Source organism: Eleginops maclovinus, chromosome 12 (assembly GCF_036324505.1).
Source record: "Eleginops maclovinus isolate JMC-PN-2008 ecotype Puerto Natales chromosome 12, JC_Emac_rtc_rv5, whole genome shotgun sequence".
NCBI classification, from domain to species: Eukaryota; Metazoa; Chordata; class Actinopteri; order Perciformes; family Eleginopidae; genus Eleginops; species Eleginops maclovinus.
In genome coordinates, this window is record NC_086360.1 from 26,252,609 (window position 1) to 26,277,234 (window position 24,626).

Sequence of the window (24,626 nt, forward strand, 5' to 3'; positions counted from 1 at the left end):
AAAAGTGCGTTATGTAGAAAAACATGCTTATTATCATCGTTATCGGCAGGTTTTTAGAGTGTTAGGCATGTTAGAATTAAGACATTTTTAATGGCATTTAAAAGGAGATGTTTAAGCTAAAATGTCCCGTATTCAGATTTGCATGACGTCTGTTAAATACAAAATAAAAAATATGGATGTAAGTTGTTATTGAGGCTTTAAAATACCAAACATTAGAAAAAATATATAAATAAAATCCTACTTGTCTTATAATTTCTACCACTTTTAATTCAAGACAATTTTAAATCCCTTTTAAGATCCACAACAACCCTGATCAAATGTAAAACATGCAGAGCTCACTTTGAGCAAAAGGGAAAGGTTCCCCCTTAGATAAATATTATCTACACATGGGTTGAAATAAGCTTGATAGAATATAAATTCAAGGTTGCTTCTTAGTTGGCTTTGTTGGATCGCAAACAATGAGGAACTAAAGCCAAAGACAAAAAGACATTTAGGGTTTTCTTAAAGTCAAAATCAAATCTTTATGACCTCAACTCATCGTAAGGACCGGCTGATTCCATGACAAGATTCAGATTCAAAGGTTGATGGCCATATCGTAAACACAGCTACGGTGCAGTAATGAATGAAAAAAGTGGGTCACAGGTTCCTCCAAAAGGTAATTGCAAGACATAAAACAAATTTAAAAAACAACAATAAAAAAATAGTGCAAGCTCAGGCATTCTTATGAGCTGTGGGATAAAACTGTCTCTGAGTCAGGAGGTTACGAAATATGGGATCAATCTCTTATAGAAGTCGTAGGAGAACGTTGGTTTACCACCTCTGAGAAAGACTAACAGAATCTACCTACAACAGTTTGTTGAATGTAATCAATAACTAATATTCAGACGTCGTACAAATTGTCTGCTGAGCTGATGGGTGTTACCGCATAATTCCCAAATTCCTCACATAGGTCGACCAGGTGCTCAACAATGACAGCATGCACAGTGACTGTGAGGGATGTGGACGTAACGTTTAAACTAATGATAACTAATAATTATCTGGGGTGTTTTCCAGGGCTGTGTCTGCTGTCTGTTGAGCACACATACCTCGCCGATGTCACCGAAAGCGAAGACGCTCGGCACCGAGGTGGATTCGTCCGCGCCCACGATGATTTTCCCCGACTCCTTTTTGAGATGTACTCCCAGCTTGTCCAGACCCAGAGCTTTGGTTTCAGGGGCTCTGCCTGAGGTAGGAGGAAGGAAGCAACACAAGGAGAAGATTACGTTTCAAATTATGGAAATAGAGACGAAGAGGAGAGAGGTACAGTGTTCACAACATATACTGCCAAAGGTTTAAAGGTGTGGAAAACATTGATCAAGCATTTCTGGAGTTATAAAAAGCCTTGTGGAACTTGTGATACACTTTGCAATGCACCTCCTTAACCCTCCTTTCAGGAACAACCACACTAAAGGCTTGATGAGAGCTTTAAACCCTGACATCGATTAGTTCTGTTTTTTTAAGCAGATTATGAGTTCACAGTCATGACAGAAACGATGGTCTCTAGCTCAAATTATACCGTTGGCATGCTAACAGTTGCTAATCAGCAAAAAGGCTGATGGTGGTCAGTGGTTTTGCAGGTTTTTGGTCATAAACCAAAGTATTGGACCTGATGGGGTGCTACAGTAGATGAAAAGTCAGAGGATCACTAAAGTCATTCAAATGTATCCTCTGGAGATCTTGAATATCTCTATAGCAAATTTAATAGTTGCCAAGATATTGAATTCAAAACACAACAAAACCAGAAAACAGACCTACAAAGACATACGGATCCATCCTCTGTGGATTAGGAACGTCTTTAGGATATCCATCCAATAGTCAAAGAGGTATTTAAGTCTGAACCAGAGTGGTGGACTGACATTGCTTTACCTTGAGGGGGTAAAATTACACAACATGTGCAGGTAGGTGCAGGTTGAATATCTTTAATATTTTGACTGATGATCAACAACAACAAGCTCAAATCTTAGAACACCAGTGCCTTTCATGGTTTGGAGTAAAAAAAAAACCCACTGATTCAGAATTCCTTAAATGAGAAAACAACAACATCTGGCCAGCTGAGGAGGAACCGATGAGCAGCTGGGAATCGGTTCCCATCGCCTTCCCCCCGGGACACCCAAAGGTGTGATTCCTGACACTTCCTGGGGGACGGGTGACTGATGCTGTCGACACAGAGTCTCTATGGTGACGGGGCATGGACCACTCCCCCCCCCATCACCCCCTCCTCTCCATAGCTCCACACAACCTGGCAGGGTAGCATAATAAACACCCGGCTCTGAGCTACCCATGTAGATGCTATCGGACAGCAAAAATAACAAACCCCCAAGACCCTTTTTCCTGGCTGGAGCCGAAGAACAACGCCACTCCTCCTCTCTTTTCAGACCAGGGGGGGCGGGGGGGTTGGGCGGGTTGAGCGCTACAGGGACCTGCAGAGCTCCACAGCATGGGTGGCTGAGAGAGGGGAAGTGAGGCATTCATGACCAATTCCCCAAAGCAAGACCTCTAAATATTTTCTTCTCCTAAACGTCCACAGCTCTGGAACGCACTGCGTATACATGTCATCCTCTGTTTGGCACAATAATAGAGAATTAAAGTGGAATTTGAGCTATTTAGGTTTTTTATTTCATTTGAATTATGTTCAAAAAAATTTAAGAAAGGAATATATTCAGAATATGTTCTTATATTAAAAAGGAGTGTTTGGGGATACTGCCATAAATATTTCCTTCTCTTTAACTTTATGAACAATTCATCTTACATACCACGTGTTCTCGGCTTATGGTGATCATTAAGGTATTAATGAGTAATTATAAATCATATCAAGAATACATATCAAAAATGGAATGAATAAAATGGCACCTAGAATACATCTTCATACCTCGTGTGAATATGAAAAAGGATTATATCATTATTTCTTATTATTATAAGTTATTTATCTGTTAATACATCCTCACACTTCCTGCTGCTCAGGGCCATGAGATGTAGGTTTGAGGATAAATGTAATAAGTGGATTTTTCACACTATGTACATTTTCTTTAATATATCCGACCGCATACTTTTGAAGCAACTGTTATTTTGTGTATTTTGTTCTTTTATTTATGCCTTTTCTTGTGTGTATATACACTGCCTGGCAAACAAAAAGGTCACACACTCTAATATCCGTTGGACCGCCTTTAGCTTTGATACGGCATGCATTCGCTGTGGCATCGTTTCCACGAGCTTCTGCAATGTCACTACATTTATTTCTGTCTTGCATTCATTTTTCTTTGATCTTGTATTGATGACGGGAGATTCGGACCACCGCGCAAAGTCTTCTCCAGCACATCCCAAAGATTCTCAATGGGGTTCAGGTCTGGACTCTGTGCGGGCCAATCCATGTGTGAAAACGATGTCTCATGCTCCCTGAACCACTCTTTCACAATCTGAGCCTGATGGATCCTTGCATTGTCCTCTTGGAACATGCCCGTGCCATCAGGGAAGAAGAAATCCATGGATGGAATAACCTGGTCCTTCAGTATATTCAGGGAGTCAGCTGACCTCATTCTTTGGGCACATTGCTGAACCTAGACCAGACCAACTGCAGCAACCCCAGATCATAGCACTGCCCCCCCACAGGCTTGTGACCTTTTTTTTTGACCGGGCAGTGTAGATATAAGTATGGGTCTACAGGTTGTGTGCATATACATATTTTTATATACATATTTGTATTTTTTGTTACTTTTTAAAACTCTTTTATACCTCGGGATTGTGGGAAACGGTATTTTGTTCTTTCCGTCTGTACACACAAACTAAACTATTGACAATAAAGTTGACTTATAACACCCTATTAGATGTGTATGAGTGTAGAATTACCTCGAAACAAATATCAACACAGCTTTATTATGCTGTGTTATCAATTATGTATTCATCAGTTACCTCAGGAGATAAATTAACTGATGAGAAATGCATTATGGTGTGTTAAAATGCTTTCCATTAAACAGAGTTTGAGTCCCCATGTTCTACGTCCTGTTGAGGCTCTACCTCCCCGACTGAAACATTAAATACTTTTTATTCTTTTGATCATTTTGAGTTCCAGCATCGGTTACTGGAATAATATCCCTATCAGAGAATCAGAGTGGTAAGTATAGACTTTCTCTTGATATATCCGGCCTTCCTGTCTGCAGCTCCGCTCTCTGCCGTACTGTAGCCCCGACCTCAGCTCCATTGTGCGGCGACGACACAACAACAGTGGGCCGACTGATAAGAGACTGGGCTGGAGCTCGGACACACAACACACACACACACATATACATACACACACACACACACACACACACACACACACACACACACACACACACACACACACACACACACACACACACACACACACACACACACACACACACACACACACACACACACTCACACACACACAAAGCTGTTGTGACATTTAAGGGGAAGCTTCTAGACGGCTAGGCTAATTAGCCACAACAACCGGCTTCATGAGTTGAATTGACAGCTGGACGCTTATCTGATCAATCAAATGAACAAAGACAAAAGGAGAGAGAGAAATGTGAGGGAGGTGTCTTTCTTTCTTCGGGGAATACATCGTACAGGATGCCAAAAAACGATTACGTGGTCAGTTTCAGGCCAAAAAAGATGTAGCGTCTGTGCTCAATAAAGCATGACGAGAGAAATGGAATACAACTCAGTGCTTTACATTTGTTCTGTAAATACTTTGGTGTGTTTTAATAACAACTCTGACCAAGTATGTGTCTAGAAATGGGACGCGTGACCACCGTGTAACCTCTGATGTCATTCTACTAAGTTTAAAGCCCTTTTTTCGAGATGTTATCCTAAAAAAAAACACAATTTCTGCCAATTTAAAATGACTGATTATTTCATAGAAGTGTTTCCAAGTGGGCGGGGCTCAAGTGGAAAAAGGTTAGTGCCATGTGCCATCAATCAACAACTAATCTTCAGCTCCATTTAGATTAAAATGGGAATACAATTGTAGAGCTTTGTTTGTTCTTTTCTAGCTTTTCTATCTAATCTGATCAAATCACACCTTCTCGAAGAAGATCATCTTCATTTTTGACTGTCGAACTCTTTCAGAAATGTAGGAATAAATATAAAGAGATCTTTGTTTCAACACTTAACTGATTGTTGCTTCTTCAAGATCGAGTTTAAGTGTTCGGCTGTAGATTTTCATATTGAAAATAACAAGTTTATGGCTCAGAAGAAAAACACTTGAAAGATAAAACCCAAATAGAAAAACTTCTCTGTAACACTTTTCATTTGTTTCATTCAGTTTCACCTGCTATGCCTCTATAACACAAATATGTATTATATGTATTTTAGAGGTTCAGTTCCACTTAACTTACTAATGTTCAACCAGTTTCAAATCCGGATAATGCTACAGAAAATCTGCGATGATGTTTAGTTTTTTGCCGCAGCCATCAAAATCTTAAATATAGGAAAAACAAGGTCTGTTTTCTGTCACTTCAAATGCAGTTTCCAAACAAAACCCACAGCGTAACACAGACAGGAGATGGACACCCAGTGATGTCATCAGTAACTTGTAAAACTGAGACAGACGAATGTCTTTTAAAGAAACTAGGAAATGTTTTCTAATGACATCCTCGGGTACTGTAGAGCCCGGGGAGGAGGAAGACTAATGCCTCCACGGTCCGCATGCAGACAGGAAGTGTGGAAATGTTGTGTTTCCTGCAGTGTTTCTGTGGGCACACCTGGACAGGGGAGCGGCCCTGAGGCCAGGAAGGAGCAGGGGAAAGGTGGAGGGAGGCAGGGCCCGAAAGAAGGATGTAGCAGGCAGCGGTGATACTGTCCCCCGGTCCCCTCTGGCCTTTAATAACTCCACAGGGGCCCGGGACCCTGCCTGGCCACTAGTGTAAGGTCACAGTAAAGGGAAGTGGCCTTGTACTCATAACTCCTGCCCGCTCACATCAAAGAGCAGAGTGACTGCTTCTCACTGACTGTATGGGAACAAAAGGGGGCATGGAGGTCCTCACAGCGCACTCTATAAGGATGTTTACGACTCAATATGAGACAACGCTATGATTTAGGACTTTAAATCAGTGCTGATCAAACTGATGATTGGACCACCTCTATAACTCCTCACCCTTCAGAATACCAAATACCATTACCATCATTACAAAACACTCTCTGCTATAACATGTGCAATATTGATAATAATGTTCAATAATAACGTGCAATTACGTATCTTATTATTTGATCGTTTATGTTTCTTGTAGTTTTTTAATTTGCTCCTTTTACTGCACTGTTATAGTTGATATTTTTATAATTATGCAGCATGTTTATTGTATCTTTGTAACTCTGCACAACAATTTCCTTCAGGATAAATAAAGCTCTATCTTATCTATTGAAAAAGATTAAATGAATATAATAAAAAGTAATATAATAATAATATTTATATATTAATATTAGTAATAATAAATGCCGCATTTAATGTAGAAGAGCCTTAACACATATGTTAGTGTTTTCATTGTGTATGATTTATTTTTAATATTTAATATATATATTTTTTATAATTCCCCTTAATATTATAATTATGTTTGTGAATTTTAATTTTAATTTCTTTTTTAATTAATTGTTCTAAGTTATTATTTTGGGAGATTTTTATTTATTTATTCTTAATGACCTTTTTTCATTTTCAATTTTCTTTCTTCATGTAAAAAAACCCAAGAATAAAGTCTATAAGCTTCTTTGTTTTGTATAAATTAAACTGCTTGTAAAGAAACGAGTCAGTGTCATGTCAGTCTAAAATACTTGATAGTTCGGTGTACTGTTGACTGTAATCAAAAATAGTCGCAAGGTTCAAAATGTCAACCATCAGGCCTGCAGACACCCACACATCAGCGCTGAGCAGCACTCTCACGCTGAGACCATGTGGGAATTGAGCTGCGGGAGGGAAGGACCAACGTCATTCCTCCTGCAGGGTCACGCACATCCTTGTCGCTGTCACACGCATACAGTGAGAGAGGGGAGCCTCACCCCTGCTCTCCCCCTCATCACGACACTCAAAATGACAGTATGAGCCGTGGAAAAGCCTGGTAGTCAGACTTTGAGAAGCTCTCTTTTAAACCAGCAGAGGCCCTGACAGATGTTCCCCCCATTGTTACTGCTGGTGGAGAGGGAGAAGGGGAAATAAAGAGGAGTAAGAAGAGGAGGAGGAGGATGGCTGGTGGTTACGGCAGCGGGCCGCGGGCAGGGATGGCAGTGACAGATGCAGGGTTGGTTTCCGCAGGGCTGGTACAGGCAGGAAGGCCCAGAGAGGGAGAACAAAGAGGGGGACGCGGTGACCCTGTGCCTGGGTGCATCCTGCCCCTCTAACCACAGAGCCAGCGGTGGGTGATTAACACTTCCCCCGGCCCATCCCATTACTCAGGCTTTATTACTTTGTTTTGATTCCTCTGCTATCTGCTGACTCCGCACTCTATTGAGGAGGACACAGAGGACTGGCATACGGCTGTTTAATTTCAGGGATATAAAGGAAACAATACAGCTGGTGTGTTCTACCTCGAGAGGTATTCAAAACTGGGGTTAAGGAGTCCATTGCTATACCCTATAAGTTACATTTGACAAAAATTCAGGCTTTTTATTATTTTGATTTCTAATAAAAAAGGCTGTTGAAAGGTGGCGTCATAATGGGAATACATTTACTTTATTAAATAAATTGGAGATGTTTCGGGTTGTTTTGGGGAAAGTCCAAATCCAATCTCAAGTCAGAGTCATGTCTCTAATTGGTGGAGACAATTTGAAGGCCTAATCCACACTACTTTTACCATAGTTGCCAGAATGCATCAGATCTGACTCCTCACAGAAGGAGATAGCTGTGTAACACTCAAATTCACCCCTGCAGGAGTTTACCAAAAGCTCTTTTTTCAGTAACTTAAAGCCTGTTTGGTTGTGGACAAAAATGTATAAGTCAGTGGCATTTGGAATTTCTAGGATGTATGTTCACCTACTAGGCCATAAAGCTCATTCTGATTATGATTTTGAAGTCAAGTGCCAATAAGCAACACAATGATCCTCTAGCTGTTCTCCTCTATTCAAACCTGACCCGTGTGAACTGATCGTGCAGACTGTAAAAGAGGCTCCTTTAATATTTCCTTCTTCCATACCACATGATTTCAGGCACACACACTCACCAACGGCCCACAGCACAGAGTCGTAGGTGTCCTTGTGCTCGCTGCCTGTGTGTGTGTCGGTCCAGGTCACCTGCAGAGCTCCTGAAGACAGTTTGTCCACTCTCTTGGGGACACAGTTCTTCACAAACTTGGTCCCATATGCCTCCATGTAGTCAGTCACTAGACCAGCCATTTGCTGCAGACACCAGGAGAGAAACTTTAAACTTGACAAAGATCCCCGTCAGGATGATGAGGAATATGCTGACTGTAGTTCAGGGAGCAATACCTGATCAAACCCCCGGAGGGCGATGCTGCGGACCATCACTGTGGCGTCCAGACCGATGCCTGTGAGGAAGCCTGCACACTCCAGAGCCACGTCTGAGCGACAGCAGGTTCAGGAATACTGGACTTATTCTTAATTTACACGTACAAATGAACCATGTCTGACTATTACATATACAGACTAAAGGTAGCTCAAACACAATCAGAAATCAGAGACATGAAGCAGCATTTAGAATACATTAGTTTTTTAAATGTCCTAATGTTTGGTTTATCATTGCATGGCCAGAACATAATGGATCTCACACTGAAAGGTCTTAGTGTAGAGTACAGAGTCAAGTCATTAAGTTGATAATGCTACTGTTTCTCTACCGATTACCAGCAGATTTATACGATAGCCACCTCTACGAGCTCTCTGGCAGATAAAGGATACAGCTAGCTCCGACCACAAGCCTGCAAAACACAAATAAAGACAAGCTGTTAGCTAAACTGATGGAACAATAACAATACATTTCATAATGTGTGCAGCACACTTCGGCTCAAATCAAATAAAGCATGTCCAAAGTGGAAATTGTTTACTTTTAAATTAGAGAGGTGGTGAACTTTAAAAACCTCAGAGGGAGGTGAGATAGAACATGTAGAAAACTGGGGACACTAAGTGTGTGTGTGTGTGTGTGTGTGTGTGTGTGGTCCAGGTGAATCACACTTCTAATGCAGCCCTGAGATGTGCAGCGTTGAGGAGGGCTAATTGCCAGCGTTTAGGCTAATCCCTGCAGATGGAGTGTGCCATGTTCAGGGCTCAGGTCCACACATCAGCCGGCTGAGTGATGCCCGTCTCCCCCCCTAGATTTCCCTCCTGACAGCTCGGGCTGTCTGCGGCACATCCTGCCCTGGTCCATGCTAACACAAAGCTCTAAAAGCCGACGGTGTAACGCACAGCTGCACTTAGCACGTATTGTGCAGAGGCTTAAGGAAGATTAGTCAAAGAGCTTTAGCTTGATGCTACACTTTCATCACCCAGAAACTGTCTCCTCTCCCTCAGATATCTCACTCTGTCAGTGTACGGACATACAGTCTGCACAGCTGCTACATTTCACACATAAAGAAGATGCTATGGATCCTTCACAATCCCTCTGACCCCGACTGACAATGGAGACATTTAGGGGGGAAGGCAGATCATGAAAAGACTGATGTGTGATACTAAAAGCCACCAAATATTGAGACTCTGGATGACTTGGTTTGTAGCAGTTGGTAACTTTGGTAAATAAAATAAAAACCGTGTGTCGTATAGCTCAGTTGGTAGCTGCTGGCGGCCATATACTGGGGTTTGGTCCCCATGCGGAGGACCCATGTTCGAATCCAGCCTGAGACCATTTGCCATGTGTCATCCCCTCTGTCTCCCCATTTCATAGCTGTCACTTCATTAAAGAAATATTAAAATCTTTTTTTTAAAAACCCATTTCTGAATTGGCCGATAGATAAAATGATAATTCCTGAAACTGTTTACCTGTAAAATGTGCAAAGGCCAGTGGACAATGCTTGGTTTGGTTAGAAAGTTTAACATGGTAGTTGCTTTCTGCACTACTAGAAATCCAAATTGTATATCCAACTCTGTCCCTTCTGACACACAAATGTAAATATGCATGCCAGTGATGAAGTCGTTAAATATGAATGTAAGTTTGGGGTCAAAATGCACCTCTTCAGAACTGCTTTTAATGTTTTATGAATATATAATCATATATATCTTTGTATCATTTATGAATTTGAACAAATATCTGTAAAGTGTATTTGCCAACAGTTCAGTCAAATCTGTATCTGAACATATTTGAGGCGAGAAATAGGCAATACAGTAACCAAGTCTTGTTTTATATTTAATCAGGGATGCCTAGTTTGATACACACTGCATTAGACACAGGTTTTTTTTTGGGGGGGGGAATTCTGTCTGGATATTGCGACAGTTTCAGTAAATATGACACAAGGTTATTGTTAATAAAGTAAGAAACTGCAACTGCACTGGACTCCCATCTGAAGTCACACAACCTTGAGGCTTGGCTCCTGTTCTTTGGAGCTAAACTAAAGGCTCCAATGAACCCACGGCTCCTGAGGAGCAGGAGGAGGAGGAGAAGGAGGAATGCTCTCGACTGTCTGTGGAAGCCTGTTAACCTTGGGAAGCTCTTCAGAAGCCCAAACCCTGATACACACTGTGGATCCTCCTGTGGATCTGTGGGTGGTTGTGTTGCAAAGACCTTGATGTGAGTCCAACTTTTATCTAGTGTTGCTTCCAGTTTGCTGGCCGTCCCCTGAGCCACACATATTTAGCTCGCTGTCCAAAGCTGCATGACAGGGGAACAGAGAGGATTCAGATCTCCTAAAAACTGAGAGAGAAATGTGTTACTAATATTATCTGTAAATATGTTCTGTATGAGACACTATTTCAAGCTTTGGATAGCAGATCATGTTGTCCCATTTCATACACCCAGTGGTGGAGAAATACTCCTTTACTTAACTAGAATAACAATGGTCTTGAAATACTACAATACAAGTAAAAATCTTGAATTTAAAATGATATAAAGTAGTTGTATAATCAGTTAAATGTCATAAAGTACACAGTATGCAAATTGGTTCTTTGTTTTAGAATATTGTTACTCTGTTTTTATCAGTAGAAAATACATTTCAAATCATTTTAATGTGGTAGTTTCTACATATGGAGCCAATTTTTAAAAGTACCTATGAGTGTTAATTACATGTACAAGACACAAAATGACTTTATTTGCCTCCAAAATGAAGTGGAGTTAAAGTATACGTAGCATAAAATGGAAATACTCAATTAAGTAAAGTAAGTAAAAATAGTAATTAAGTACAAAACTTGCCACAGCACATTTCTCAATTATGTTTTAAGATTGTACCTGTGATTTGAATAAAGTACAAGACAACTTTTAAACTTCAGTTTTCCATCTCTCTCTCTCTCTCTCTCTCTCTCTCTCTCTTGGTCGGTCAGCGTGGGACATTTTGTCTCGCTGTTCTCCGTATTACACTGGCACACGCGTGCATGTATGACCTTGTTTTCTTTCTCGACAATAGCTGGGAAGTTACGCTGCAGCCATCTGTGTTGCTTTGCAATAAACTGCTGAAAGATTTCCCCGGGAAGTGTGGTCCTGGTCCCCGGCAGAGTCAGACCCACATCCCAAACAACTCCTGCGTGTACCGGCCCATCCTCACTCCGGCAACCACCGTCCTGCTGGCACGCGCTCCCTGCTTTTTCCTGATTGCCAGCTCCAGGCTTTGGATCCTCTGGGCCAAATCTGTCACTCAGGTGTTCCAAGACCCATTAAAACACCCATCACTCGCCTGCCCCCACCCCCTCCCATAGAAACAGCCTCCTGGACCTCACCTGCTCAGCTGACAGCTCGGCATCACAACACCTCCTCCAGCTCTGGCCGCAGTGTGTGGTTTATTACCCTGACAGAGGAAGCTAAAGCTAATGCTAAACCACAGCGGACCCCTCACAGCCTGCGGGGGTCCTGAGGACTAACCATCACACACTCACATCAAAGAGCTTCCTGAGCTCAAGTGGCCCCTCTCATGGATAATTCTGCTTCCTATACAAGGATGTTTTGCTGAGCGGGTGAAGGGTTCACTGCTAATGGTTTGAGGATGGCTGCAGTGCTCTCAGATTAGTCTGTTGACTAGGAATGATTCTGTATGGCCACCAAGTGGGGGAAAAGTTGAAAAGCATACTTATTACTACTGTATACATGTATTGCATTGGATTACTACACATTTTAGAATTAAAGAGGACATATTCTGCTCATTTTCAGGATCATATTTGTATTTTGTGCCTCCTGGGACATGTCTCCATGCTTTAATGTTCAAAACGCTCTTTATTTTTCTCATACTGCCTGTGCTGCAGCACCTCTTTTCACCCTCTGTCTGAACCCAGAGCCCAGTCTGCTCTGATTGATTAGCTGGCCGACTCTGTTGTGATTGGTCAACCGCTTAGGGATGTCCCTTTAGCCTCTCACGTACAATGTGTTGGAGCTAGCCAATAGAACAAGTGTTACATAGTGATGTCACAATTTTCAAGGTAAACAAAGGAGTCTAATGGAGGCGTTTCAGGCAGTGGAGGCAGTGTGTGGGAGAGAAACTCCCTCTGGAGGGAACACAGGGATTTTAGCTTCTGCAGACCATTTACATGCACTAAAACCTAAAACCTATATAACACACTACAGGAAAGGGAAAACCCCAAAAAGTATAATAAGGCCTCTTTAAAAATATGAAATGGAAGCATGAACCATTTTATAAACTGCTGCTTGCACAATGCCAATAACACAAGCATGTATCATTACCAAAAACAATAAATATCTTCATTTAAAAATAGGATGTAATTACATTGGAAGCTTTCTAAAGACGTGTATTTCCTTTTACAGTGGATATACAGTCTGCACACCTTGAAATATGGAAATGTGTTTAGAAGAGGACTGCCAACTGCCAACTTAGTGTACAAACAGGACGTCTGAAGAGTGAAATGTTACGTTAAATGTTAGTAAATGGATGAATATGATTCGGATCATTTGGATCTGAAAGCTTGTGAATATGGCATAAGATTTGAAAATCAAAACAACTGCCCCCAGGAGTACGCGGCCTGGATACATGTGAAGCTGAAATATCTAAATAATTATTTCCGCTCATCTGTCACCGTGAGGCTAACAACTGCGCTGCAGGTACACCAAAACCGCAAGTCACCGTCTGCGCGCCGTGCCAAGAGGAAGCGTCAGGGAAAGACCAATTAAGCAGGCGCTGACAGCGACTAAATGGCTGGATTAAAGGGCTTGTTCTGCAGAGGTCATGATGCACGCCGCTAATCTGAATCACGAGGCGAAGACAGGCTGACAGGAAGGGAGGAAAAACAACTTCATGTCACCGATGAATGATTACAGTGCGTGACAGAGGGACGAGAGGTGTCAGCGAGGGAGAGCGAGGAGGTAAAGGAGCGTTGATGCTGCAGAGGGGAGAGGGAGACTTCCCTTGGAGCTCATGGTGTGAAGAACAATGCAAATCCTTGACATACTAACATGCATTCAAGGGTAAAACATATTACAAATAGGAGAGATGAGGCCCTCATGTTCACTGTCTTTCATTTGTACAGTTTTGATGTCAAATAAATGAATGACTGAATATTTGCAGAATTGTGGAATAGCCTAAACTCCATGCAGCATATACCCAGATGTAGAGGCCACTGACTGCTTAATATTTACCTAATCATACAATGCATTTCCTTTGAGTGAATGATACAGTATGAGGATATTAAACAGTCAAATCTAGGGCTCATTTTTGCCCCCCTTTTGTAAAAAAAAGCGTGTCTGCACCAGGAGCATTTTTAAATGAACATCTGGTGCATAAACAAGAAGTCCAAAGTAAAGTCCAAATAAATTGATACAGTAATCACAAATTTGGTACACCGTGAGTGAATGAAAGGGCCTAATTTTGTTTAAAAATAATATAATCTGAAATCTAGAGGAGGATGTTTGTGCTGTGATTTCTAGGGGCATTTTGAGAATTCTTTTTAGCAGTATTTTCCCTAACTCCGTATTTACGTTTTCCCAGGTGACGTTTTCATCCAGAAGATGTCGTCACTGGTGATGCCGTGCTCCATCGCTCCTGGGATCTGTAACAGGAGTTAAAACTGTGAGCACAAACATCTACAGATCTATCAAAGTGGTAAAAAAGAGGCTGCTTTTCACATGTGTTACGACTTCTGATTTGTTTTGTACACCTGGTAACCAATCAATACAACCCATGCTGGCAGAGAAAAAGAGAGGCAGGTTGGGGGTGATGTAACGTACATTTGTGGGGTATTTGGGCCGTCCTCCTGTGGCGATCACGATGTTCTTGGCAGTCAGGAGGGTCTGTGTGAGGGGAGGGAAATTTGAAGTCAAAGCTTTTGTTCATATCCTTCAAAAAACAAGGAAATGTCAAATGAAAGCAAGTGGTCTCCACAGTGTTGTGCATTCAGCCGATGATGGAAACTCTTTGAAATCCCAGAAACAATCAACAGCGGTCAGTGTGTACGGAGGTGCGGCACGACTTAAATGCACGTATGGAAAATGGAAGTCAAATTACAATCAGAGTGATTATAAATATGTGCATACGGGAAAAGTAAGCAAACACACAGAAAGACGCAACAACAACACATGTTTTAAATATGTTGCTAATTGAGCTGGACTTAACATGTTTCAAAAACATAAAAACTGACTGGGTGTGTGAATGAATGTATGAGCAGCTCACCTCTTTCCCAGCTTTAGTCAGTCCTCTAACGGTGTGTTCATCCTGCAGACTTCCTCTGAGGTTCAGATACTTCACCTTCCTGCACAAACAGAGTAGACAGCATGTTCATCCTGGTGATTCATTACTCTACTAAAGAGGTGCAGATTACACACATGTGGTTTCATTTGTACAAATTTAAAGTTTCCCTTTGTCACAGTCATTTCTTATCACACAATTGTTATTTTCATAATAATTTCTGTGGGCGTATTGTCAAATAACATCAATAGAAGTCTATTGTTTGCAGGAAAATCCAAAGTTTTTATTAACAATAATTATTGACATATTTATTTATTCCTCACAAAAATAATTGGCGTCAAATCTCTCAAGGCTGGTTGTTAATTATATTACAATTTACTAATATGTTGAGTCAAAGTTAAATGTTCTTATTGGAATGAAAAACATGAATGAAAACAGTTTAGGTTGATCTGAACACACACACACACACACACACACACACACACACACACACACACACACACACACACACACAGGTTAACACCTGTTTGCCCTGCAGCCAGCTTCTCAATCAACATCCCTCCCTCAGCTGTGTGTGTGCGTGTGTGTGCGTGCGTGTGTGTGTATGTGTGTGTGTGGGTGTGTGTGTGTGTGCCAGCAGAAATGTACAGCCTTCAGCAACATTTTGTGTCATACAAACAAGCAAAACATTAAAGAAGGTAAAAGTATTCCAATGCTTTGTGGAGATTAGGTTTAGAGGTTAGAATAAGGTGCTCAGGGCAGGTGTTACTTACTTGTCCTGGAGCTGAACTCTGTGACCCCAGTTCAGAGACCTGACGTGGTTTTGAACAGCCTCTGCCATGGAGGCCCTGAAAACACAGCGGAGGATAAACTTCAAACAGACCGGACTCAAAGTACACTCGTATTACCTAATCCATTTTTTGGGGGAAAAGGTAATCGTATCAAGCATTAGACAATTGATCCAATTTTATTACAATTTGTATGGATAGTTTACCAACCCCAAGTAGCATCCCTGTCCTTCTACATCATCACCACAAGATGGTGCTGTTTACTTACTCATTTATTAATACGTTTTGACTTAAGAAAATAAAAACCTCTAATGGGGAGAGTTTAGGTTGACCTACCAGTCGTGGCAGATTGGCCCTGAGATCTGCCAGCCGTACTTCTTAGCATCTTTCACCGCCGTGCCGAGCAGAGCGGCCTGGTGCATGAGCTTCTTAGGAATGCAGCCGACATTGACACAGGTACCACCGAGACCCCACTTGGTACCTGTTTGGGAAAGCATTGAGGGAAGAAATTAACAACAGATGTCTTCATATATTCGAAAAATAAATAGCGTTTTTGTAATTAACCTGGAAAAGAGGTTCAGATATGAGATGGTTTTTTTACCTTGGACAGTTGGCTCCACATAATCTAAAACTGCAACCTTCTGTCCCAACTGTGCCGCTGTAAATATACATATATTGTTAGTGCATTATGAGATAGAAATAAGTGTGCAAAAGCATACATCAAGGAATAACAGGCACTTTGAAAGATCTTACCTTCTTTGGAACAGGCGAGCCCTCCTGAACCGCCTCCAATAACCACCAGGTCATAGTCATACTTCCCTGTATGAGAAAATTGGATGATGAATCATTGAGGTTTTACATTTACCACACACAGACATATACACACAAACAGCATATGTAATGTTTGAGAGTAACAATGATTACTTTACATACTGCTGGGTAGCTCATGCATCCCCTACATCGGCAAAATAACTGCTAATTAAGCAATGGTATACACAAGTATTTGAGTATAAAGTACAGTTTTTGCCTAGAAGATGAACAAGTAGAAGTACAGAGAAGCTGTAAATAGATATACTAAATTACAAGTACCCCACATTTGTACTTAAGCACAGTGCTAAGGCTAAATATAGTGAGTTAAATTCCACATTAAAAGGATGTATCTTGCCAAGCAAGCAAGCAGCCCAATAAAGTGTTGTGACAAGTGGGTGACCCAGGTATGGAAACAGCTGCTGGAAACTAACCAGGTCATTGTTTCAGGACTGGTTAATATGGCCATTAAAAACATTAAAAGAGAGATGTGTTTTAAGTAGTCTGCCTTTAAAGTTGGTAGATGGACTGGGTTGCCACGGAAACCAGGTTAAGGTGACAGTTATTTCCAGGGTTACCATAACAAGTCAGTTACATCAGAGCTGCAGGTTAGAAACGGCAGCGGTGTACAGACAGTCCTACTTTATATTTTCGTTATCTATTAAACTCAGACAATTCCCTTCTTCTGATCGACACAACAGCGTATTGTTACCAACCTGTCAAGCTTCTAGTTAAGACGTGTAAACAGTTATTCCTCTTCCACCGGTGTCTGCCTCTACAGAGCGCCGCCATGTTGTTATTGTGAAAGGACCCCGGTCGCGTGTGTGCTGGCGGGAGATGTGCCTGAATAGAAATGGGTCGTAGGCTACACACAATCGAGTCAAAATGTTACTTTTTCAATAGCCAAAACAAATGTGTCACTATCTGAAATATACTATATGGTAAATAAGATAAAATACCCTAACGTAACTGTTATGTTGTATTAATTAGGTTAAAAATAAGAAGGAAATGCACATAAACCCGTGGGAGTTCATATTCTTGTGCAGTTCATGGCTTCAGGATTTGGAGGGAATTTAGAGGCTTGTTCAAGGATAACTCAGTAATGCTTAGTAGATTACTTGACCTATTTACAACCACAATACCTCTAGTTTGGCAGACCAAACAAAGACCATAAATAATCGAGGAACATTTTTGTCAACAAAGATTGCATGTACTATATGTCTTAATCAAATGTATATTGCAGCTAAACTAAATCCCCCCAAAATATCTTCTTAATTCCACCTTCAGTAAAAAATGCAGATGGCTCGTGGTTTAACATTAACTTATTTGATCGTGGTAATCTTTTTCCAGAAACAGTGTCCTCTTCATTAGGGATGACACTTTTTAATTCAGACTGTTTCCTTGAGATCCCATTTTTGTAATTTGGGTGAATTGACCAATCTCTGGAATAGGTTGTAATTAGCATAGTATCCTCTAGGAGCTGCTATTATGACTTTAAAGCTTGAGACTTACTGGAAAATAATACCATAATATAAAATAAGACACAGAGTCGAGCAACACCTTCTTTCCAGGCATGATTTATTGAAAACACACCAAATTTATACTCTACAAACCAGTATTTTTCCGTTATGTTTAACAAGCGTAATATTTGCCTCTGGGTATTAGTAAAATTAACATAATACATTCTGTCACTGTGGCATCGCTTCTGCCCGCTACGAAAGCATCGACAACTTTACTCCTCTAGGAATTCAAAACCATTATTTGTAATGACTCTATCTTTTTAAAAGTTTATAATACAATGTTACACAAGGCAGAAAACCATCAACAGTCTACACTACTCGGGGTCTGGGGGAGGGGGAGGGATGAATGAATGAGTCAATCTGAGGAAAAAGGGAGAGAGGGGGGAGAATGGAGAGAGGACAGTGGAAAGGGAGGAATATAAAACACACTTATCTTTATCTAGCATGGAAAAGGTTAAGGCACATGATAGGTACAAACACATCTGCTACTGAGTAGTACTTTATTTTGACGGTCTTGAATCAGAGATATCCACACAGGTAGGTTCGTTTGATTCGACGCGTGACCCTGTCCTTCATTTATTTTACAGCACAGTTGCTTGGCTCTTTATTTTGTCAATGTACAATGCACATCCACAAAACCAAAACCCCCCCTTTTTTATTTTTTATAAATGCATGTAAATACAACTCCGGATCCTTTGGTTGTGGTACTGCAAAGTGCAGTCAGGAACAGACAAGTCATAATGTGGCAAAGGGTTCAGTATTGTCCAATGAAAGCACACACTTCTGAGGACACACAAAAGGGATGCTGGGTATTATTTTTCTTTTCTTTTTCAACCTGTGAAATTAAATTGTATACAGTACGTTTTTTTGTAGTTTATTGATTTTTACCACAACATACATCTTTGTAAACACGGTGTAAAATATGCAAGCTTTATAAAGTCACATACGCCACAAAGAAAGTCAATGCAGGCACATGCCATTCGCCTTGATGAGTGGATTCTCTACCTGGAAAACAGACTGTACACATTTTCACTGGATTCAGTCTCACCGAGCAAGAGAAAAATGGCAATATGATTCTGTGTCTCTCAGCTTTGCTTCATCGCACTAACCCACCCTTAAACATTGTAAAAATATATACTATATGACCGAACGTGATGTTTTAATTTGTACAGTGTGATGTCATTTGTTTATATTTTGCCTTCCAGAAACACTCCTCCTTTGCTCTCGCCTTGCACGTGAATGAATTAGTTAATATCCAAATGACTCCACAAAAAACTGGCACTTTGAAAGAATAGAATATAAACATCTGTACAGTTTTTCTTCATGCTCACGACTGAATATTTCTCTTTTAGATGCACCGGTGAAGTAGGGTTAAGGGTTTTGCGGTAACTTGGTCTGAATGCATCGGGGAGAAAAAATGAAATAACTCTTATTAACACTCTCGTCTGTCTCCTTGTCTGACCTCTGACCCCCTGGGTTTGAAGATGCAGGGGACGTGTAATTCATCGCCTTTAGAAAGAACACTGTTCACTGTTTTTTTTTGACAAATACAAAATATAAATAGGTGATCATCGGCGTAACTCGACAATATTCGACACACATTTAAGTTACGTTGGTTATTTGTGGTTTACAAACATGGTGAAGCTTTACCAAATGAGATGTGCTTTCCAAACAATGTGATATTAATATACTATTAAGATTTTTTTTACTCCTTCATTTTTCCTTTTGACCCTAATATACATTTATATAAAACCCAACCGAAAAAAAAGAGAAACGCCTTTGAATCTATCCTTTCTACAAGAGAACAATCGTCACTCGCCTCTCTTTTCCAGAAAAACACAAATCATTTATAAACAAAATGCCTTATATCCTCTTTAATACACATCTTTGACAACGAGCGACCAACCAGGAAACTCACCAGGATTACCCAAGTAACCACATTGTTGTTGCTTCCTTTTTAATCTGACTTTTGCGATGCAGTGTGAGCAGAAACCGTTCCTCCATCTGAAAAATACACTCTGTCACTTTCCTTTCTCCAGACTTGCAGACTCTTCACTTCATAAATGAGCATCACTGTTATCCTCTTTTGATTCAGAGCATCTCAGTGCTCTTTTAAATAAACACCAATGGATTGTAAGTCTGTGTGAACATGTTTATCCCCTAACTCTTCTCTGGCTCTCCTTTTACTTTGCCTTAAAACCAACATCCTGTTACCCTCAAACACACCCGTCCATTCCTCTTCACATCCCAAAACCAAAGCTTGAACTGAAAGTCCAAAAACACATCAAATTGAGGCTTCTTTTTCTTCCAAAAAACATTCATTTCACGTTTCTTCTCCCTCCTTCCTTCCACACGTTCTTTTTCCTTTCCATCGATCCTTCGTTCCTCCACCAGCACCGGCCTCTATCCATCTCGTGTCCCCGGTAGAGCTCAACAAGAGTCAACACTGTAAAGTTCACATGGTTTCCAGTGGGAATGTAGATATGAGAAAGAAGTAGCAGTAGTCACTTTTTATTCTTTTTTTTTTCGCTGTTTTTCTGAAAAGCATGAGAGTGCTGGCTGCTGCTGCTGCTGGGTAGTTGCTGTTGTGGTCATTATTTATTTTTTTAAATCCTCTTTTACTGTACAAAGTCCAACTCCAAAGATGAGCTCCATGTGAAATGGCAGTGGTGATGAGAGAGATCTCTTCTAGCTGGGTGTTGCACCGTCCTTATTTTAAGCCTGGAGCGTGCGGACAAGAGAGAGGAATATTAGAAAAGACATCCAGACGGTTTGAAATGACAATAGTTGAAGAGTTTCAGTCCAGATTGCTGCAAAATGAAATGCATTGCGAAAAATAATAACTTCATTACTATACATTGATAGAATGAGCTACATATATTCTCTGCTTTTTCTTAATCACAACACATTTCAATAAAGACCAACACCAGCAATCAGTTAATCACTAGTTAAATCTTCAATCCTGATGTAAAGGCTTCCCTACCCAGACACCCAAAAGCCCATTAATTCAAGCTGAAGATGTAAATCTTTGAAGATAATCAATATATAAATACTATAGTGGAACATTAAGCCGTAAAAGAGACGGATATTTCTCCTTAGTAGATTAAATAGGAGTTAAAATCCCAGGTCAAATGCACGCTAAAGGCTCTTTGAGCATGTTTCTCTCAGTGATTGTGATGTCATTTTGTTCTTGTATTGTGTCTTAATATCTGTCCTTGGTAATGTTGCAAATGGAGCTGCTGTGACGCAAGCCAAACTTCAGGCTTGATCTGACCATTAAAGATATAACGAATTGTATAAAAAGAGACTGAATCTTTGATTTAAAATCATCCGGAGACCAAAAAAATGAACTTTATATGAATGTTAAAGTTGCTTTGTGTCTGCTCGATGTTTAAGTTAGCTAACACATTAGCATGGCAATCTCCTAGCGCAATATGTCCTATGTGATATTCAGCTTGTTTTGGATAATTGGCTTTCCTTATACAGTGATATATATATATATATATATAATTGAGTGTCATCTGTTGGCTTTATAGCATGTTGCGCTGCCCCCTAGTGGCCAATCGACATTTTGTTTAATGCAGCAAATATTACTCAAACATATACAGCATGCTGCATTTTTTAGTTTATTCTGAGCTGCAGAATAAGACACAGTTGACATGCTTGTAATTGGACCTGTATGGTACAGATATATCAGGCTTTTTCTGCACAGAAAACATGTATTATTAGGATCAATCCATTGGTGGTGTTGGTCTTTACATCGGAGTTTGAGAATAGGAAAATTTAAGCTCATCAAAAGTTACATTTCAGACTTGAATGTATTTTAAGAGCATTTTGACATCAATGGATGTGAATTTGGAGTGAAACTCTTCAGCTCTGGTGACAGACAGCAGTAAATCAGTGGGCCTTATCACAGTACTTGACAAATCACATCAGTGTAGACAAATGCTTCGATGGTGTCAGTCCAGATGGAAAATGGGAGGCAGGAGACAGCGAAACAGATGCTTAATGTGCCGTGTGAAATCCTGCGTGTGCTCGATGGAGTGACAAACTTACCTGATGATTCATTCCTAACATTAGCAACATTTATTTGTATTACAGAGGCACAGCATACATCTGTCTCTCTAAAGAGCCACCATGAGCTGCCTAAGATAACACAATGAGCGGAGGTGGAGGGATGGCCATTGAGAAAGATGACATAGATAAGGAAATGAGGAAGAGGATGAGGAGGAAGACAGCGGTGAGGAGGAGATATATGCTGCAGATGGAGTAATGACAGTTATTGAAGCCCACCCAGATCAGCCTGCAGATTTGCAGAAGTTACTTTAAATAGTGGGTTAGTTTTGGACAGCCAATAATGCACCATAAATTAAATTGGTTAAGGTTTAAAGGCACTCCTAGTTTAGTCTAAGAGGGAAAACAGAAAGCCTTAATGTGATTTAAATAGTGGTTTTAATTGAAGTCCTAATGAATAAACACTGAATAAATCTTTCTGCTGAAGTACATTTTATTCTCTCTACTGACAAAAATACATTTCAGAAAACCTCTCAACCATAAAGAGAGGCTGCATTTCTTTCTTTATGGTTGTTCTATGGAAATATTCCCTGTCTACGTTACATAAGAAGCTACTTGGCAATCATTTATACCCTGAATGCTAACGAGAAATATTCAAATTAGCCACTTCAGAGCCGAGATGTATGTAAACCGAATCGATGTGAGCTCACCCTTCATTACCTCTCTGCCTCGGACGTGTTATAATGTGGCGATAACGTGTTTGTGTGTGTGTGTGTGTGTGTGTGTGTGTGTGTGTGTGTGTGTGTGTGTGTGTGTGTGTGTGTGTGTGTGTGTGTGTGTGTGTGTGTGTGTGTGTGTGTGTGTGTGTGCACATGATATGAGTTGGCTTCCATCATCAACTCATCAGCACACATGAATTATTTATCGGGAGATATCTTGCATCACGTGCGAGTCAAATGTGGACAGGAGGAGATGCTGTCTGTGTGTGTGTGTGTGTGTGTGTGTGTGTGTGTGTGTGTGTGTGTGTGTGCAAATCTTTTCTTTCCTCTCCCTGCTTTTCATTAACGGATAACTGAGTCCCAGAGGGTCCGTCTGAGGTGCAGAAAAATTATTCCCCTTTATCACTTGCCGCCAATTTCAGCGGTGTCTGTCAGGGGCGTTGGGGGGGCAGTGAGTGAAGCTAGGCGTACATTTAATTCAGACAGGTGTTGCTGAACTGTAAACACAGACTAAGTTAGTCTACTTCCAGTGTGTATCACATAGTTTTTGTGTGAATAACACTTGGTTTATGCACATTGTCAGAATGTAACATGTAAATTATCTAAGCCCCGCCCACTTTATTTATTTACTCATGTCACAGGATGCACGATAAGGGGATAAATAAAGGTTTATCTTAAGTTATCTTATATAATTTAATCTTAAATGAACACTGTGGCTAGGAGTTTCATGAGCTGATCATCAGGCTAATGTTAGCTCCAGTATTTGTCTAATTCAATGGGAAGAATACGGTGACTTCTGCAGGGCTTTGGGTGATCGAGGGTGAGGTTGAAAGGGAAACGATGAACCAACAGGGGATGAAAAGGATGCTGGGATGCAACACAAAAGGTGAAGGTTGTTATTTTTGTCAGACCTACCATGCATGCATTTAGACCCAGGAGTCAACAGGCTGGGGCTTTACATCACAAGCGTCCACCAGGCTGACTGCAGGCCTGTTACTCCTGATATAGTGTTTCCTATTTGTGTCATTCTGTAGCCACGGGAGGACGGGGTTAAAAAAAAAGAAAGAAGAAAACACAGCAAACAAAAAAAAGAGGTCAGTACATTTCACAAATACACTTGGCCAAACCCACGCCGCATGCATCCGGGATCAGAGTGTTAGTTCCCGTGCCTTCAGGAGAAGCTTGGAAAGAAGTCAGAGTGATTTCAAAACAGCGAATCAAAAAACATGCAAATGAAAGAGGGGAGAGAGCGGCTTTCACAGCCAAGTAGCATTCAAAGCGGGCAGAACACCTCTGGGAAGACTTTGGAGTAACGCTACAAAGCCTGCATGCTGAAAACAAACACGCCTGGTCGCTGTGATTACTCCTGTCCACGGCTTCTGAGCCCGACTCAAGATGAGACGGGACAACTTCAGCATGAACTGCGTCTGTAGCGAACCTACTGTAGATATAAGTGCTACATCATGAAGCTGCCAACAGATACTACAAGGATTCATTTGTTTAGACTTTGCACAGTCGTCCAATTGTCTGTGGTGAACACTATACTCTGCATCTTTGAGCTTATTCTGTTTATGTATTCTTCTGACATGCATATACTTCATCAGCACTACTTATAACTGGTCTTGCAACATCATTTTATTCTATATTTATTCTATTTCTATTGTCTTATACAGTATATGTTGCATTGTTGGAGGAGCTCAGGACCTAAGATTTTCATTGCCATAACTGCACTGTAGCTACTGTGCACATGACAATAAGAACCCTTGAACCCTAAACATTTATCGTTAGCTGCTGATGTTTATATTATAAGTAGATTTACGGTAAGAGTATGTTTGTAAAAGATGCCAAATCTTTGTCCTGTTTGCGTATAGACATGTAATCCATGGCCAGTGGGATTTAGATGGTGATGAGAGGTAAGGTTGCGTGTCGATATAGATTTCAGCTTCTACGGTAACACGTTGCAATGTTTCTCAAACGCCGTAGCCGTCATCTGAAGCTCTCAATACTTTTTTCTTG

The 24,626-nt window shown here is 40.7% G+C and overlaps 2 protein-coding genes across 2 annotated transcripts in view; both read right to left on the reverse strand.

Moving 5' to 3' along the window:
• txnrd2.2 (thioredoxin reductase 2, tandem duplicate 2) overlaps positions 1-17,153 on the reverse strand; it is a 23,778-nt gene extending 6,625 nt beyond the window's left edge. The window contains exons 1-12 of the mRNA XM_063898255.1: positions 17,074-17,153; positions 16,304-16,369; positions 16,152-16,208; positions 15,887-16,031; positions 15,536-15,610; positions 14,748-14,826; positions 14,306-14,368; positions 14,057-14,127; positions 8,896-8,915; positions 8,470-8,561; positions 8,205-8,379; positions 1,086-1,222 (exon numbers count right to left, since the gene is read on the reverse strand). Coding sequence (XP_063754325.1) covers positions 1,086-1,222; positions 8,205-8,379; positions 8,470-8,561; positions 8,896-8,915; positions 14,057-14,127; positions 14,306-14,368; positions 14,748-14,826; positions 15,536-15,610; positions 15,887-16,031; positions 16,152-16,208; positions 16,304-16,369; positions 17,074-17,149 — 1,056 coding nt within the window. The 5' untranslated portion in view covers positions 17,150-17,153. The remainder of the gene's footprint in view (positions 1-1,085; positions 1,223-8,204; positions 8,380-8,469; positions 8,562-8,895; positions 8,916-14,056; positions 14,128-14,305; positions 14,369-14,747; positions 14,827-15,535; positions 15,611-15,886; positions 16,032-16,151; positions 16,209-16,303; positions 16,370-17,073) is intronic.
• Positions 17,154-17,918: 765 nt separating this feature from the next.
• The window catches only part of LOC134873733 (splicing regulator ARVCF-like), a 116,538-nt gene continuing 109,830 nt past the window's right edge, over positions 17,919-24,626 (reverse strand). Inside the window, 2 exon segments of the mRNA XM_063897541.1 lie at positions 17,919-20,598; positions 23,526-23,638. Coding sequence (XP_063753611.1) covers positions 23,537-23,638 — 102 coding nt within the window. The 3' untranslated portion in view covers positions 17,919-20,598; positions 23,526-23,536.